At 53.7% G+C, this 18111-nt stretch overlaps 1 protein-coding gene across 18 annotated transcripts in view; it reads right to left on the reverse strand.

The window, feature by feature from the left end:
• Positions 1 to 18111, reverse strand: part of MAPT (microtubule associated protein tau) — a 101481-nt gene that overhangs the window by 31905 nt on the left and 51465 nt on the right. For 6 of the 18 annotated variants that reach the window (XM_019437493.2, XM_019437489.2, XM_019437495.2 and 3 more), the window contains exons 2-6: positions 17717 to 17875; positions 13282 to 13368; positions 10674 to 10760; positions 6828 to 6893; positions 1046 to 1351 (exon numbers count right to left, since the gene is read on the reverse strand). In XM_019437493.2, the coding sequence (XP_019293038.2) occupies positions 1046 to 1351; positions 6828 to 6893; positions 10674 to 10760; positions 13282 to 13368; positions 17717 to 17858 (688 nt within the window). In that variant the 5' untranslated portion in view covers positions 17859 to 17875. The remainder of the gene's footprint in view (positions 1 to 1045; positions 1352 to 6827; positions 6894 to 10673; positions 10761 to 13281; positions 13369 to 17716; positions 17876 to 18111) is intronic. The other 12 variants (XM_019437497.2, XM_019437500.2, XM_019437505.2 and 9 more) reach the window with 5 other exon arrangements.

An 18111-nucleotide genomic window follows, 5' to 3' on the forward strand; every position in this document is an offset into this window, starting at 1 on the left:
CAATGGATGGCTCAAGTAACACCCATTTCTGAGCCCTCCAAACACGCGAGAGGTCCTAAAGGTATGAATGCGCCCAACTTGTAGCCTGGAGGCCTCCCTGGCCTCCTCGTCTTCCTGACAGGACACATAGACCCCAACATGGGGGAACCTCCCCTCCCACCTCTCCGGCTCCCCAAGGGCTGCTCTGGTAGAGTGGGCTGGGGCTGAGGCCCCTGCAATCCCAGCACAGGGTTCCCTGGGCTCTGCTGAGGGCGGGGGAGGAAAAGAAGATTCGGGACAGGGTTCCCGGGACAGGTTGTTTCTGCTCATTGTCTCCCCTGCCACAAGGCAGGGCTGTTAAACTGAAGGCTCAGCACAGGCTCTCGGCTGCCCCCAAATCCTCATACGTGTGTCGTGTGCTGTATGTGATGTGTTGTCCGCTGACAAAAGCAGCACAGGCCAGGCTCAAGGCCTCTGTGCCTCTGGGCTCAGAGAACCTTCCAGAAGGTGCTGTGCTGACCAGGGAAGAGTGTGACGTGCACAGCAGACCCGCCCGGATTGTGAATGTGGCTCTGTCACTTACTGCTTGGTGGCCCTCAGCAAGTTACGTTCTCTCTCTGAGCCTCACTTTCCTCATTTGCAGAGCGGGGCTCCTTATGCCCCCTTGGAAGGGCTGGGAGGGTTCTAGACAACGAATTTAGGGCACATAAGTGAACCGGCTGTTATCCGCCCTGGGGAGGGCGGCACGCCGACCAGCTGGGGGCTGGAGGACCGTTGTAATTCAAGTGGCCAGAGGAACGAACGGGGCGGAAAGCGCTGGGCGGGTGTTGGTGACATGCAACATGGCGGGCAAGCGTGAGAGCAGCACGTGCTACCAGAGCCTGAGGGGCAGGAGGAGGCCACGGGAGGGTGCGCAGCAGTGCCCGGCTGGTCGGTTGAGTGGTTCTCTCTGGGAACCTCGGAAGCAGCAGGACTCAAGGAAGGGCCGGAAGCTTGGTGGCAGTGCCCGCAGCCTGGGTGGCACACGAGGTCACCAGGAAGGAGCGAAGGAGCCCAAGACACAGACCTTTGAGTTGAGGGACCCGGCTGATGGGCTTCCCTGGCAGAACAGCTGCAGGCTGCTTTTCGGACGGTTCTGGAAGGTCCGACTTTTTTGTGTCCTCTCCCTCAGAAGGGCCCTGGGGCTCTTCCTCCTCTCCAGGGGGGCGGGGAAGTGCAGCCCCTTCCAAATCCACCTCTGAACGTGCCTGTTCCTTCTGCACGTTGGCTTTGATTTCCACGTGGAAGGTGAACCCGGGGGGCGTGTCCTGCCCTTCCGCCGTGGGCCCTGCACCGGGCCCGGGGGGCTCTGAGGCCTCGATCTCTGTGGAAACTTGGGAGAGGAAATCGACAGGGAGGCGGATGGCACCCTCAGCTGCGAAGCCGGACAAGCCAGTGGCTCCTCTGGAAACTGTCTGGGGGGGTGGCCCGCCTCGGACTGGGGAGCTCTGCAGACCTGGGGCGACGTGGGAGCGAGGGGAGTCCTGGGGCGAGGACTCGTCCACATCGCGGTCTTCATCGACATCCTTGCCCCCCCGCCTCTCTTTGCCATGGTCCCCCTTCAGAGGTGGCCCCTCCTGGCGCAGATCTCCCACAAGCTGGTACTCCAGTGGTTCCACGTCATGACGACTTCCCTCTGTGTCCTCTGGTTCTGTCCCTGAAGGCTGGTGTGTGGCCTCCCTTGGGCCATGAGGCAGGATGGGGGCCCCGGGCACGTGCTGGCGGGGCAGACCTGGGGTGCCCAGGTCGGCGGCCTCACCTCTCTGGTGCCCTGGCTCCCCAAGGAGGATCTCCTGCACAACCTTGACACTCCCAGGCTCCGTCTGGAGATACCCAGGGGAGGCGGGCTTCGGAAAGGCCAGACCCTCCTCGACCCCATCCCCTGGTTTTGGTCCCCACTCCTGGTGAGGCTCCTGAGGGCCACCTGTTGGCGAAGGCGGTTGGCAGACGGGATGATGCTGGGAATGGTGGGAGACCACTAGGACAGGGGCCTCTGGCTGTTTCTCCCCCACAGGCAGCACGGAGGCCCCGGAAGCTTCTCTGCCGTGGTCAGGCTGATCCTGAGAGCTAAACACATTGGCCAAGGGCCTCGAAGGTACCTCCCTCTGCTGGCTGGAAACTCTCAACTCCTCTGGGTTTGAAGAGGCAGCAATGGCAAATGGTTGGCAAGGATGCATTAATTGTTTAAGAGAAGGAACGTGCTCTTGAAATAAGAAAAGGACGTTTAAACAGCATCACGAAGCCAACTAACAAAGAACGAGGAATGCGGGCTCTGGGCTCATCTTTGTTGTTTTTCTTTGCTCAGAATGAAAGCTCTATTGGCTTACCTAACACTGACTCATTGGGTGACACTGGGTGAGCACCTCCCCTCTCTGCGCCTCAGTTTTCTCATCTGCAATAGGGGTGCTGGACCTGGTGACCTCTACGGCCCCGCTGACACCAGCATTATCCCTCTGTCGCCGGCTCTGGGCGGCCTCGGAGCACGTCAGCATCCAGGGCTGCCTTGTGCTGAATCCACTAGGCCACAGAAGCTTCTCCTTCTCTCCAAGGACACTGAGCTTCCTGAAGATTCTGGCCTCTAGACAGGACCTGGCTTGAGTGCCCCAAGGATCTCTTTTTCCTCCCTCTCTCTGTGTTTCCCCTTTTTGCAAAATGAAACCAGCGGGTGCCCCTAAACCAACCCAGCCTCAAGCTCCACGCTCTGATAGATTTGGAAAATCCAAAATTTATCATCGTCAGGAACCGTAAGTTTCCTATACACAGAAGCACAATTCAGATTTATCTGGCTCATGGGTCAAGTACGGGCCTTTTGCATAAGGTGCAGCAGACCACTGTGGCCGTAAAGGGTCCTGCGTGACAAAGACATCGCCAGCCCGTGAGACCACCGCATTCACATGGTCACACAGCTGGCGGTTGGTGGAGGTCACGTCACCCTTTCTGGCTCATCCCGGTGGCGTTCACGCGAACCCTCCTTAAAGAACCTGACTGTGTACTAAGGACAGGAGAGTCATGCTCTGTGGTACTCCTAATAAACATCCTTTTTTTTTTTAATTCCCACCCTTTAATCCTCCCATCTGGTTCCAGCAGGACAAGCCATACAATTCCTCTAAACGAAACCTAGAACCCCAAAGATTCGGGGGACTGGAAGAGCTGAGGGGAGGGTGGTGGAGAATACATGTGCGCACACAGGCGTGCGGTTGTGGACGCACGGCTAACACATGCCCGCCTTCTCTCCCCACCCGGGCAGAGTCTGTAGCTGCCTGTTGGCTCGCCTCCACCCCCACCCTGACACCAGGGCCTCGTGATCACGATCTCATTCATTTCCTGTTCCTGCCATCAACCACGGTGCCTGCCACATAGCGATGACCAACAACGGAATGCTGCCTGGTGAACTGCTGTCAGGAAAATAGGCTCATTTCTGCTTTCTGCAGGGTCTGCAGCACCTCACTGGGACCGTTGGTCAGCCGCTGGGAAGAAGAGCCCAAATGACAGAGACGCAGGGACCAGACAACCTGAGCAGGTGCCTCAGCACCATGGCTTCTCAGCAACCAACCAGCTCAACAGACCAGAGGCCGAGGCAGATGCTAGTCTTTACACCTCCTAGACGAGCCATGCATCCTTGCCTTCTGGAAAAAGCTTTCCTCCCAGAGCTTTCTAGAAGTTGCTCTCGGTCAGGACGTTACTGTACTCTAACAGACTGTAGGACCTGGAATGACCTTCATTAAAAAAGAGACAAAGGAGGGGGGTGCCTGGGTGGCTCAGTCGGTTGCACGTCTGACTCTTGGTTTCCGCTCAGGTCACGATCTCATGGTTCATGGGATTGAGCCCCGAATCGGGCTCCGTGCTGACAGTGCTTGGAGCCTGCTTGGGAGTCTCTCTCTCTCTCTCTCTCTCTCTCTCTCCCCCCCTCTATCTCTGACCTTCCTCCATTCACGTGCTCTCTCTCTCAAAATAAATGAATAAACATTAAAAAAATAGAAAAAGGCCTCCAAACATAAATAGTGAACACGTCTTGAAAAGTCATCAATATTTGATTGTACCGTGTGTGCGTATTGACTGAACCGATCATCGTGCAACTTATATTTCTGGAGGAAGGAGTGAGGCTGGGAGAATATTCTATTCAGTTCCTAGAATACTATGAAGTGCTCAGTAAGTAATAAACATAGCAATCATCTTGCAGCGGGGGGTGGGGGTGGTCCAAGGTAAACAATATTGGGCAAACAGTGTGCAGGCCTCAGGACTCTGGATAAACTTTCCCCCCACATCCCTGTCAGGAGGCCTGGTCTTCATGACACAGGAGAAAGGTCTACCCCTCCGTGTGACAGGACGTGGGTAAGGCCTTCCCTTATCTGACACTCTGCTTCCTGAAGTGCCATCCTAAAACGTCCTTGTCTGGCAGGTATTCATGAACATGGGCTACCAGAGGCCTTCTTTCTGAAGCAGAAACTGCAAGGATAAGATGTAATAACTATGCTTTTGTTAGATGGCTCTTTCTAAATCTGAAAATGGACTACAGGCCTTTACCAAATAAAGTATGTTTGTGGATCACGAGCATGTCCAATTTCGCTGGAGGGAACAGGGCTCATCAATTTGGACCAGCAGTCCTAATCAAGTCCTCCTTAGGATCAGAGGTAGAAACCTCCACGTTTTCCAGATCTGGTGCCAACTTCCCACTGCAAATGTCTACCTGGTGTTCATCTTTATAGCTACATGATTCTAGGCCACTGGTGGGAAAAAATGTAAAAATTGAGTGAGCACAGGGGCACCTGAGTGGCTCAGCTGGTTAAACATCTCACTTTGGCTCAGGTCATGACCTCGCGGTTCATGGGTTTGAGCCCTGTGTCGAGCTCTATGCTGACAGCTCAGAGCCTGGAGCCTGCTTCAGATTCTGTGTCTCCCTCTCTCTGCCCCTCCCCCCCCCCCTTCTCACACTCTGTCTGTCTCTCTCTCAAAAATAAATCAACATTTAAAAATTTTTTTAGGGGCGCCTGGGTGGCGCAGTCGGTTAAGCGTCCGACTTCAGCCAGGTCACGATCTCGCGGTCCGTGAGTTCGAGCCCCGCGTCAGGCTCTGGGCTGATGGCTCGGAGCCTGGAGCCTGTTTCCGATTCTGTGTCTCCCTCTCTCTCTGCCCCTCCCCCGTTCATGCTCTGTCTCTCTCTGTCCCAAAAATAAATAAAAAAAAAAAAAAAAATTTTTTTAAAAATTTGAGTGAGCATGAAAACAAAGTTTCCACAAAAGATGTTGGCCTGATCTTTTCATCGCATGGAATATGTTGCAGGGACATGAAGACCTAGCCTGTAATAAATACTTGTAGAAAAAACTCAAATCCACTTCTATGGAAATAAATGGTCATTTCCAGTGGTTATAAAAGCCTCTCATTTCACCTAAGCTTGAAAATCATGACCTGAAAGAAACAGGTGGCAGGGTTCTAGTTATTAAACACACAGACTGGGGTTCTTCCTTACACTGATTATCCCTTCTAATATTTTCTGAAGCTCTCTGTGAGTCTAAGAGTGAAAACACACCTCTCCATGCTATGCGAAATGAGGTTAGCCCACTATGGGGCAATGAACGGGCGCCTGGGTGGCTCAGGGGGTTAAGTGTCCGACTTTGGCTCAGATCATGATATCATGGCTCGTGGGTTCGAGCTCTGTGCTGACAGCTCGACCCTGGAGCCCGCCAGAGCCCGGAGCCTGCTTCAGATTCTGTCTTTCTCTGCCCCTCCCCTGCTCATGCATACTAGTATTCTCTCTCAAAAATAAATACACATTAAAAAAAAAAAAAAACCAACAACCCTCAATGAAACACTTCTTTGGGCCCAGAGTCTTCCTAAAGCCAGATGGCCCCAATGCCAGCACTAGATGTTGGACAAATCCCGTATCACTTTCTGGAGAGAAAAAAAGTGTCTTTCTAGCTCTCTGGCAGTCTAGAAAGTTCCACATGATACAGTAGACTCTCCAGTTCATCGATGCAGCAGGTGATAGAAAATGAACCTAGTGCCATATTATATCAGAGGTCTCTATTTCCTGAGATAAGGAATTTTTTCTTTTTAAGTTTTTTTTAATGTTTATTTATTTTCGAGAGAGAGAGAAATAGAGAGTGAGTGGGGGCAGAGAGAGAGGGAGACACAGAATCTGAAGTAGGCTCCAGGCTCTGAGCTGTCAGCACAGATCCCGATGTGGGCTCGAACTCACAGACCAAGAGATCATAACCTGAGCTGAAGTCGGATGCTTAACCCACTGAGCCACCCAGGCACCCTGATAAGGAATCTTTAATATAAAATTAAGTTCTTAAAACATTTGGGCTAAATGATTACAGAAAGTTGGTTTCCTTGAACACAGTTTTGATCCCTGAGAAGAAAATCATAATAAGGTCTGAATGTTGCACAGGAGAAAGTTAAAAAGAAATTGCTTGGTGGAGATATGGTTGAGGCCTTGCTCCTGGGACAGGGCCAGAGGGCAGCCTGAGGAGAAAATCACCTATCATTCACATGTGAGTTTCTGTTGGACACTCTTTCTTGACTCCCCAGGCTGGACAGGGCCAGCCTCTCTCAGGACACTAAATACCTTAGGAATAACTCAGAAACAGTGTTAGGAAAAAAAAAAAAAAACAGAGGTGTGTGTGTGTGTGTGTGTGTGTGTCTAGAGTTCTTTCTATGTCTGATTAGCCCATCGTTGATAAGAACCTCCTGGACCCATGAATTAGGGCCCAGGTCCGAGTTTTCTTTGCAGGGTAGAACCCATCTGAATGCTGCCATCTCCCTTCTCCTGACCCCCAGGTTGTGGCAGGCGATTCTAGCCCACTGACCTTGAGTCACATGTCCGGCAGCTTGGTCTTCCAGGTTGGGGGTGTCTCCAATGCCTGCTTCTTCAGCTGGTTTATGTGTCAACAAATGAAGAAGATATAAGCAAAAACAGTTATTGTTTGCCAGAAACCAAGTTCTTTGCATCTTCCAGTATTTTTCTGAAAACATTCAGGAAAGGCACATCTTACAAGTAAGTACCAAGGGTCTGAACCTCTGGCTTTTTCCAAATATTATTGCTGGGGATGTCTACAAAAGTAGGTTACTAAATGAACCCCACCGTACCCACACACTTTGCAGGTGACCATGATCCTGTAGGAAAGACCTTCTCCACAGTGGGCCCAGGGTCCTGAGTGCCCCACTCAACAAAGACACGCAGGGTGGGTGAGGTCAGAGAAGCAGTTTACTGCTCAACCATCACCACAGGAACCACCACCGAAAGGCAGGTGCACTCCCAGCCCCAGCCAGTGCTCTGGGGGCGCTCAGGGTGCAGGAAAGCACTAAGTGTGGGCTGTGGAGTCAGGCTGGGGTTCGCATCCAGGCACCGCCATTTACTTAACCTCTCGGAGCCTCTGTTTCCTCACCTAGACCCCCAAGGTGATGAAAACGGCTTGTCTCGGAGGACGACGGTGAAAACGAGAATTTGAATGACTGTGTTTAGTGAGATGCCGGGCGTATGGGAAGTGCCCCACAGCTGTGCAGGTTCTTTTCTCCAAACTACTGGGCAAACCCCTGTAACCACCTGCCAGGAGTAGTTGCCACCTGGTTAGGAGGAGGCCGGGAGTGAGCAGTGTCTAGGGTGTCTTGGGCTCACCCCAAATGAAGAAGATCACATCATCAACAGTGACAAAATCAGTAAGCTTTACTGCAATGCCAATTTCTGTGCAGTGAAAAATCAGGACATTGCTCCAGGACAACAGATACAATTGTGTAGAAGAGAGTTTATAAAGCAAGTTGGTGCACACATTGACGTGCACTTGCCTCACGATGCCAGAAGAACCAACATGCATGCCCTGATGGATGGAGACAGGGAAACCACCACCCCTAAGAAATGCCTACAAGTTGCTGGCTGGGCCACGAGTCTTTTCTCCCAGACCTGAGATGGTTACGATTTCATGCCTAAAACAGAAATGCCAAGTCACCAGCTCAGGCCTGCCGTGGAGGGCATGGAGGAGGGAAAAGAAGATTCTCTGGGTCGCTGGACAGCTGCACGATGGCCTTATAAACACCTGGCCCGCTGGCTGTCCCAGAACAGCGGCAGTGAGGGCCGTGAGGGGACTGGCAGTGGGCTCCCCAACCACCAGATCATAAACACGACCTTGCTCTGGGGCCCCCGCAAGCTGACACTGTGCCACCCACGAGGTCAAACAGTGACAGCTTCAAGCACAGATTTTGTCTGAGTTTCTGACGAGGCTGCGGTAGAAAGGTTCAGAGTGACAGCAGGTCCAGCTAAGTGGCATAGAGTCCTGGAGACGGAGAACACGGGGAAGGGGGTGGGGGACACATGGGAATGACATCACTGCCGTGGCACTGGGAGGTCACTGCACTCACACGCGGGTGCAGAATTGCAATATCCTGGCCCCGGTGCATGTCAGACACTGGAGGCTGCTGATAACCCTGCCGCCCCCTCACTCCCCAGTTCCCAGCAAGGGAGGTGCTCAGAGAGGCCAAAGGGAGGAGGTAGGGTGTGTGGCCGTGGCTGGACCATCACATCACTACACGGGCTTTCCGCATCCCTGAAGCCCCAAGAGGCAGGGGTTCCCATCCCAGCAAGGCAAGGATTCCTGCTGTGGGGCGGCCACACTGCATCCCCAGTAGGCCTCAAAGGAGAAGTTTCAAGAATGTAAGACACCTAACCAAGGACGACACTAGGTTACACATCATCCAGGTCAACAGCTGAAAAAAAGCCCCCCGAATCTAAATCCTCCCTATCTCGTTGAGGATGTAAAGGGTGGAGAGGGTGGCTTGGGAGCTTGGAGGACGGGCTGCATGGCCACCACCCACCTCAGCCCCAAAGGGAGGGTAAGGGAGGGTTTCAAGGCAACACTCGGAGACACTTGGTGCGTATCCCCTGTGGTTAGCGACACGGCAGACCGCTGTCAGAATCCCACCTGGGAAAACCAGAGGAGAGATGGGCTGGCCCCGCTTTGGGGGCGGAGCGAAGGGTGTGGCTGCAGCCCTGTGGTCAGTCTGCACACCCCAAGTTTGCTTGGGCAAAGCATGCCCTTGTGTTTCCCACGGACCCGATATGGACACAGGGAGGCAGCAGCGTGGAGGCGCCTTGGACCATGGCCGGTGGGCTGCCCATAGAAACAAGCCAACTTCAGCAGAAGGCTGGAGGGGATCTGCAGATTCCAAGGGGCTGAAGACAGCAAAGTGCCTGCTGGAATCAAGGGCAGAGGGAGGGACCTTTGGGGGATGACTGGGATGGAGGAGTCTGGAAGGATTCCAAACAGGTGCCCACAAAAGAAAGAGTCGACATTAAACGCTGCAGAGAGCGTGAAGCCATGCCCAATAGTGCTGATCCAGGACGAACTTTCCTGCCTCCCGTCCCCTCCACCTCCCCAGCCCCAAAGTGGGGGGCTGCAACCCTGAATGAGCTTGGGCTACTGGATGGGACCAGACATTCTAACCGGCACTCGCAAACTGTGTTTTGCGACGAGACTAAGGTACTTTTGATCGCCTAGCAGTGATGAAAGTCAGAAGCGGGCTACAGTTTTCACCCTGGAGGGGAAGGGCTCTCCCACTGAGTAAACTATACAGGCACAGGGGTGGGGGTGGGGTACAAAAATCAGGTAATCCAAGAGCTCATCGTTGTTCAGCCTTCAAACGACCTTCACTGTCAAGGACGAGGGCCATCCAGCTTCAAGAACACGCCTCCAAGACCAACTCACAAAGCAGAAACAGTTCTGAGGAGTGGAGGGAGGGGCGGTTGCCGCTGGACCTCTGCATGGGGGTTCTCAACGAATGGAGCCCCGAGAAAAAGCTGCAGTTTCCCAAAAAGCTGCCGTGAGCACCGTCTTCAGGAAGGAAACAAGACTCCTGTCTGGGGACGTTTTCCCCATTCTCCAGTGCTGGTGACATCCTGTCTGGAACTCTTCTGCACATCTTCTTCAGTGCCCTCCCAATCCAGAAGCCAACAGCTGAGCGTTTACATAAGCGCAAAGAACGCTACCAGAAGGGGACGGCGGCCAGAGCTCTGGGCTGAGCGAGCCGTTTCCTAAGGGTCCCAGGGGGCTGGAGGCCACCACCATTTCTGGTAGGTGCCCTGTCTGCGCGACCCCCATCATCTGTGCTGACAGGACAGTCTCGTCACGCCTCTTCGATGCAGATACGTTGAAAAAGCTAGTTCTAGAAATGGATGCTAGGTCACACTGCTGAGCTCCCTAGGGGCTGTCCCATTAAGATCCTCCAAAGGCGTGGGTCAGTCATGAGACCTTGCCACACGCTTGGGTGCCCCAGGCGGTAAACTGTCTGTTAGGAGGTGACCCTGTCACTGGGCAGAGCCCCAGCAGGAAGGTGGACTGTGCCCAGGGATGATCTGCCACCAGCCTGCCTCGGAGGACCCTGCAGAGAGCTTGGAGCTGTTGTGCCGGCTGAGATGGAGGGAGAAGCTGGACGGAATCCAGAAGATCCTCCCTCCTCTGGGAGGCTGGCGGGCAGCCACGGAAGCCATCGGCCATCAAGGCACCAAGATTGGAATGACCCAAGATTCCCAGAAACCGGGAGTCCTCCCACGTTGCTGCCTCGCTGGGAGACAGCATAACCCCTATTCGCACCCACTCCTCCTTGCAGGGCGGCCGGGCACCCGGCCAGGGCCGCCTCCACCCAGCCACGAGAGTCACCCTCACCTGTGGTTCCTTCTGGGATCTCCGTGTGGGGCTGAGCGGCCGCCTGCTCGCCGGGGGCTCCCTCATCCACTAAGGGCGCTGTCGCGTCTGGAAACCGAGAGTCGCCTTAAGGAGGCTAGGAAAGCCAGGCCAAGCCCCTCACCTTACTTCTCGAGTGGGAGCAGGCAGGGGCGGGGAGGCAGGAGGGGACTCGGCGGCATGCAAAAAGCAACACCACAAAGCAACACCCAGAGCCGCGCCCCTGCCTGATGTTTCCCCAGGAAGCACATGAATATCTTGCTTGGTGGCACCGCCTCATGAGGTGCCCAGGCCATCTGCCGGGGACAGCCCCCGTGTGGACGCTGCAGCAGAAGAGACTGCCGGGGACGGGCCCAGGTGTTTTAAAGAGGAAATGTCTAAAATCAGATGGCCGTGAGGCTTTGAGCAAGACCTTTGCCTTTTGGGCCTCAGTTTCCTCATCTGCAAAATGGGAATATCATTGCCAGGTGACCTTCAAGTTCTCGTCCAGCTCTAAGCCCCCTGTCCTGTGAGTCCGTGACCCACGGTTAAAAGCACAGACTCCCCCAGGTGGCAATGAACAGGCTGGTCCCGTCCAGAGCTGGGTGCTTGACAATAGGCTTAACAGATGGTCCACCTGCAGAGCAGAGGCCACAGGTAAAAACCCACCACCAGGAGCTGCTGTCAGCCTCTCATCAAGGTGAGCACCTTCCAATTCAGCACTCCTCCCCAAGCAGTGCCCTGGCATACGCCCAGGCTGTTCCAGGCAGACATAAGGAGTTGTCAGCTTTGAAAGCTTTCCAAGAGTCCGAGTCAATTTAGTCAAATGGAATCCATTTTAATCACGGTCGTCTCGGGAGCAGGCGGAGCCGCCTGGCCAAGCCCAGCCCCAGCAGAGTCCCCTTCCTCGTGGGGAGGGAGTGGAAACTCTCGGGGCCCACACATGTACAGGATCCAGAGTGCAGCAAGCCTTGGTTGGAAGATTCTTCCAGAATAATGTTGACGGGGCCACTGACAACCATGATTTAGGAGGCTGCTATGAAGTCTGGCATTAGTGTTTGACGACCTCAGGGAGGTAGCAACTTGCAAAACTGTCCTAACCAGATCAGCGGGAAATGTCTTGCATCAGCAGCTCTAAGAAGGAGCACAAAGAGCCCTTGGCCTGGGTATTCTCTTCACTGGGCTGAGAACCTGGGGAGGGGGGGGCGCCGGGGTGGGGGCAGGGCCACACCTACTTTCTCCCCCACAGATGGTCCCTTACACCAAGCAATTGGCAGGCACTTTCTCAATTCATTCAAAGGTGGACACTTGGGGAGATGCCGGGACACGTTCTCGTCTTGTGACAGCCTCCAAAGTCATGGGCAGAGCCAGGAGGAGGAGAGTACTGAGAAGAGAACCATGAACCTCCCTGGGGATGAATGGGGCGGGGGTGGGGGGAATGGAAGGGCAGATACCTCAGACTGGTTACTTAAGAGCCATTCTCAATGCCCTTATCCCTTGATTTCTCCTACTTATGAGTCTGGAAAGCAAAACGCTCCATGTTCCGGCCTCCCCCTTATAGCCAGGCGTGGCCATGAGACTCAGCTCTGGCCAATGAGACATAAGCGGAAGTCGGCTAGGCGGGGCTTGCAGGAAAACTGCTTTCCTAATAAAAAGGAAACACATTTGATTTCAGGGCCCTTTTAGCCATGCTTTGCTACTTTCCTCTTGCTTGGAAGGCAGATGTGATGCTTGGAAGTGCAGCAGCCATCTTGTAACCACGAGGCAATAAGCCAACCATTACAGATGGCAGAAGATAAAGACAGAAGAGCACTGATCACGCTGGAGACCTGCTGCCATCCAGACATGTTATTAAGTGAGACCAACAAACCTCTTCATATCTGGGCCCCAGCTAGTTTGGTTTTCCATTACCTAAAACCAAATGCAGTGTTGACTGACTCAGAAGGGAAGCAAGAAAAGGTGGTCAAAATCAGGACCAAGGAGCTCTTCAGGAAATACATGAGGAGCTTTGTAATAACCTAGACACCAAACGTCTAGAGAGGACAGGTCAGAAGGCGTGCTGGAATGCACACCTCGGCCAAGGTCCAGAGCCCTGGACCATGCCGAGAGCCCAAGAAATGAAGGATACTAAACCAGATCAGTCCCAAAGTATGAGCTTGGAGATGTGCACCGACCCGCCCCCTCTCTCACCCAAATGGCTGCACTGGGACCTGGTGGCTCATGAGAGAAGAGCAAGGGGGGCGGGGGCTTCTGAAGGAGTGTGGGGTGGGGGGACAGCTGCCACGGAGCAGGGGCTTTGTGGAGCTCTGCTCGGGCCCCGCTCGGCCACAGACCCAGCCTCTCCAAACGCGGCTGCCTCAAAGCACACACACGATGAAGGTGCCCAAACACGGCACTGGAGAGCGAGGCACCAAAGCAGGGCTTGGCTCCCGTGACATTCCCGGGCCTGAGCCCGTCCTGCAAAGCACCGAACAAGCATGGCCGTCAGCCAGCGGGAGAGGCAGCAGCGGACGCAGCTGGGAAGGGTGGCACGCGGGGCTCAAAGCACGGCTAAGCGCAGGCTGGAGGCACGGAGGAGCTGTCTCAGTGAGGCAAGGAGAGGAGGGCCCACCTTCTGCCGTCGGCGTGCTCTTAGCATCCGAGGTTTCAGAGCCCGGTTCCTCAGATCCATCATCAGCGGGGGTCTGCAGGGGAGACTCTGGAACATACACAATGAGCCCCTCAGAACGGCTGCCGCTCCCCACCCCTCCTTCCGCCTGCAGGAGGAAATGGGGAGCAGTGTCTTTCGGAGCCGAAAACCACCCAGCGCGGGACCCAGATGGATGGGGCGTGGCCACGTGATAAAGTCACAAGGGGGACCAACCCCACCCCCATCCCGACACGACGGTGTCCCCACAGCAGGGTCATCAGGCCAAGATGCAGGTGCTCGTTCCCGGACAAGAGGAGAAACTGCCTTTTAATCAGCCCGCGGTTTCAGCAGAGACTCGGCTCTCATGCCGACAAAAGGGCAGCTGACACTACGAAGCCCGCTGCTGCGTCTTTCCTGACCGAGAGAGGCTCATGGGAGAGCGCAACCCTTCATCGACGACAGGTAGAACGCCTGGAAACCCACTCCGATCCAACTCCTTCCTCTGAAAAGGGCAGACGCAGTGCCTTCTAACTGGACGTCGGATCGTGTGTCTGGACTTCACCCAGCTCGTTTCCTAGAAAGATCTCCAAGTACTGACCAGCAGGACTGGAGTCGCACCTGAAACGTCAGCCACAGTTACCTACGGAGACAACTGCCCTTTCAGAATCCGAAGCCAAGGAGGCTCTGGTGGAGCCCCGGAAAGCCACTCCACCTGGGGGTGAGGGCAGGGTCTGCGGGGCTGGCCTGTGTACAAAGCAGAACCCCAAGACGAGAAAGGGCAAGCGGTGTGCCACTGCACTGAGAGATCCGACACCCACTGCTAAAATGCCGCCAGTGGATACCCAGCCCTGGGGGCGACCATCCGGCCAAAGAAGGACTAATTCTAAACAGATTTCCAGCACACGCACAGCTCCCTGGTCCTGGGGCTTACACAAACCTGCAAACTGCCTCAAGAAGGCTTTGGACAAATGGCGAGAAAGCATCTGCAGACTGTGTGCTGGGTCTTGTTATTACTAACCAGGCTTGACTGTCAGAGCACAAGAGCATATGGAGAGCGCCCCAAGCATGCTTGTCCCCCTAGCAGCCCCTCCCCCACTCTGTCCTGGGGCCTGCCAGCCTTATCATTTGAATTAGCCTTATTAAATTTCTTGGAGGGACAGAAAGAAGGAGGAAGAAGCCTTTTCCGAACGTCTTATCTGGAAGATCTAACAAGTTAACCCTTAAACACCTTTTAATTCCTTAGGGTGCATTCCTCTATCAGTTAACCACCTGTCACCTCACCCACCTGGAAGCTCTTGGCTGTATCCAGTCCTTGTCCAACTTTGAGCCTCCACATAGATACTCTTTGTTCTAGTATTTTCTACGTGGTTTCTTGTCATGATTCCAAATAGTCTGTCACTTATCTAAAATGTTGCTAGTAAAGTGACACAGCTTCTGCCAAGTTATACCGCTCACGCCCCATGTAGAAATACCTCCTAAATCCTTAGAAGCAAGAACAAATTTGATGGGAGTGATGGAAATCTCTTAAGTATCACTTGCTTTCTTGGGAAGTATACTCTTTAGGTAAGCAAACTATCTACAAATGTTTCCCTTTCACAGCAGTGACAAAAAGGCTAGCAACTTAAAATCTGCACACACACACACACACACACACACACACATATCATATATCATATATTTGTTTTAGCACAGAACTTCTGATCGTGTTTTATGTTAAAGAATTGAGCAGTTTTAGCAAACATACCTTAGACAACTCTGAGACACAAAATAACTTGTAAACTCGTTCTAACTTTACAAATTGAATTTCATTTCTCCCCCCAAAAATATGAATGGTAAAAAACACTTTTTTTTCCTTTTTTTTTTTAACGAACTTTTTACTTAAGAACAGTTTTAGATTTATAGAAAAAAAATTGCAAAGCTACTACAGAGAATATACCCCACACCAAGTTTCCCCAGTTATTAACATCCTATACTATTAGGTATATTTGTGGCAACACTGTATGTATTTTAAATTTAATTTTTAATACCAGCCTACCCTAAACAGAATGCCACTGGCATAATTCACACCAGGCAGAATTCTAAGTTGGATTCCACCCATGAGGGTTTAATAACGGAAGTTCCAAGGGGACCTGGCTGAGTGACAAGGGGCAAAACAGATGACAAGGAGCTGAAGATGTCCCTCTGATGGGGCAGCACCGCATATCAGCCCTTGACCTCAGAGAGGAAACTCCACTTGTCATCTGTCAACCGGGGAAAGTGACATCTGCCCTCAGCAGTTGTGAGCATCGCCTGAGATGCTGGTGGTGAAGGCCTTTGCAATCCTAGAGTTCTAGAAAAATGCCCCGATTACCATTTTAAGGAAGTTCCCTTATAAGCAGGGTGGCCATAAACTTTATCACCCAAATTGGGACACTTGACCGTGGAAGCGGCAATGGTCATCATGACCCAGAACAGAGACTTGCACGTGGATGTGTGGGCTCAGGTCCTCAGAAGAAGGAGCTCTCAGGGCCCCAACGAGGGGGTCAAGGGGTCAGGGGATCAGGGGATCAGGGAACAAGGCAAATTCTGGCTCCCACCCCAAGCTGCCTCAGCCAGGTAGGGCTGCAGGGAGAAAGCGGAGTGCCACTAACCTTTGGGATCGAGGTCCTGGGGGCCAGTACCCTTCATTCCATATGGCTGGGGTCGGGGTGGGGAGAGAAAACGGAAAGGAGCTGTAGAGCCACGGGGGTGGAGGGGGACAGCAGGGGAAAGAAAATCAAGGCAAGAAGGGAAAGAGGGAAGGAGGAAAAGGAGACCGTGGGAGAGGAGGAGATGGGGTGCGGGGGTGGGGGGAACGGAGTGGGGGACAAAGGGAGGAAGGGCAGCCAGCAGGACTCAAAGGAGAAAGCAGATTTCCTCACTGCCCTCCATGGGAGCTGCACCTTAGCAGCTCTGGCTGGAGCCAGGCTATGGCCTGGGAGAGGTAAGGACGAACATTTCTCACCACCATTTGGAGCCTGACACCCAGAGGGCAGATCTGGCCCCCTGGGCCACTTGGTTGGTTTGGGTATTTCCCCCCACTTCCCTCCCCCAGCACCTGGGGCTGGGAGGCCCCAAGAAGGCCAGAGGGCAGCCTCTGAGCTCCCCAGGACAGTATATCCACTCTTCCTTTACCAGCCAGGAGCCCACCTGTCTGATTCCCAGGTTCCTCTGACTCCTACGCTCTCTGCTTCAACAGAGAGACAGAAGTCGCCTTTGAAACCAGGCCCCACAATGAGTCCTGCGAGCAGGGACTATCATTCCTCGTGCTCCCCCAACCCAGGGGTCCTCCTGGTGACCCTACCTCCTGCAGGGAACCTTCCCAGACAGATGCACCCAGAAGAGCACCCTTCCCACTTTGGAGCCCCACCGCCTCCAGCCACTGCTCCACACCTCAGGGTGCAAAGTATTTTTTATTATTTTTAGCACTGAAAGAGAATAGCAGGCTGCTTGCTATTTTGTCTCCTCAGGAATGGGTCTGGAGGGCAGGAATGGAGGTCTTCTTACACTGGGTATCACTTGGCAATGACAGAGAGGACAGCATGAGAAGCAGGAGAGAGGGCTTGGTGCCCTCCATGGGACTCCCCAAACTCCGTGGACATGAAACACAGGTGTTTGGTGGGGGAGAGGAGGAGGTCGAGAAAACTTGGCCCAAAGACTGTATTATAGAATATCTAGGGGTTTAGGGGCGCCCGGGTGGCTCAGTCGGTTAAGGGCCCGGCTCAGGTCACGATCTCACAGTTCATCAGTTCAAGCCCTGTGTCGGGCTCTGCGCTGACAGCAAGGAGCCTGCGTGGCATTCTCTCCTTCTCCCTCTCTCTTTATGCCCCTCCCCCACTTGTGCACTCTTGCGCTCTCTCTCTGAAAATAAATAACTAAACTTAAAAATAAAACAAAGAATATTTAGAGGTTTAGAGGATCCAGTTTGTTAGTATAGGTACAGCAGGAATCTCAGCGCTGACCTTGCTGAAAGAGGGCCCAGACAGGCTCTTAAGGAGGAGATAAAAATAACATACAAAGCCCAGTATTTTTCATGTTCATGAATGCTGCTGATCTAAAGGTGAATAGATTGGGCTAAAGACTCAAGAGAGCACCGGGTATAAATCAGACTGACAGGCCCCTTGCAATCTTTGTCATGCCACTGTCCACACACGTGTCAGACTCTTCTTTGGAAGGGTACATTTTCAAACGGCCTCACATTTTGAGTTATCTTGGCCCTTTCAAATTATGAGGCTTCACTCTACTGACAACCCAACACAATCAAGTATTTAAAATTCCTTTCAGGAGCTTGTTGTTTCGGGCCAGCCCCTTCCTGACAAGCAGGTTGGCGGCCACCCACCCACGCCAACCCCACCCCGCCCCCCAGGCACCTGTTGCGCATGCGTGGCTGCGCACTCACCTTTCAAGCCCTGGTCCACGTCACCCTCGTGGTCTTGCATTAGGGTGTAGCTCCCCTGAGAGGGGAGGTCTTTCCTCTCCCCCATCCCGTACGTCCCAGCGTGATCATCCATCACGGTGAAGTCCTGGCGGGGTTCAGCCATCCTGGGTCAAGGCCCACCTGGGGAAGGGAGATGGGAGGATGAGGGCGGGCAAGCTGAGCTGAGGGGTCGAAGCGCTAGGGGGATGGGGGTAGGGGCGGGGAGAGAGGGCCCACCTCCCGGGGCAGACAGATCTCCGCCCCCCATCCCCTCCCCGAGGGGTGCCCAACCTCATCCGCCGCGCCCGTTACGCGTATGTGCACTTTTAATTCACCTGCATCACATCAGTTCATACTCAGAACCACCAGGTGGGCAG

The sequence above is a fragment of the Panthera pardus genome, unplaced genomic scaffold (genome assembly GCF_024362965.1).
Source record: "Panthera pardus isolate Hobbes unplaced genomic scaffold, ASM2436296v1 HiC_scaffold_3, whole genome shotgun sequence".
NCBI lineage: Eukaryota > Metazoa > Chordata > Mammalia > Carnivora > Felidae > Panthera > Panthera pardus.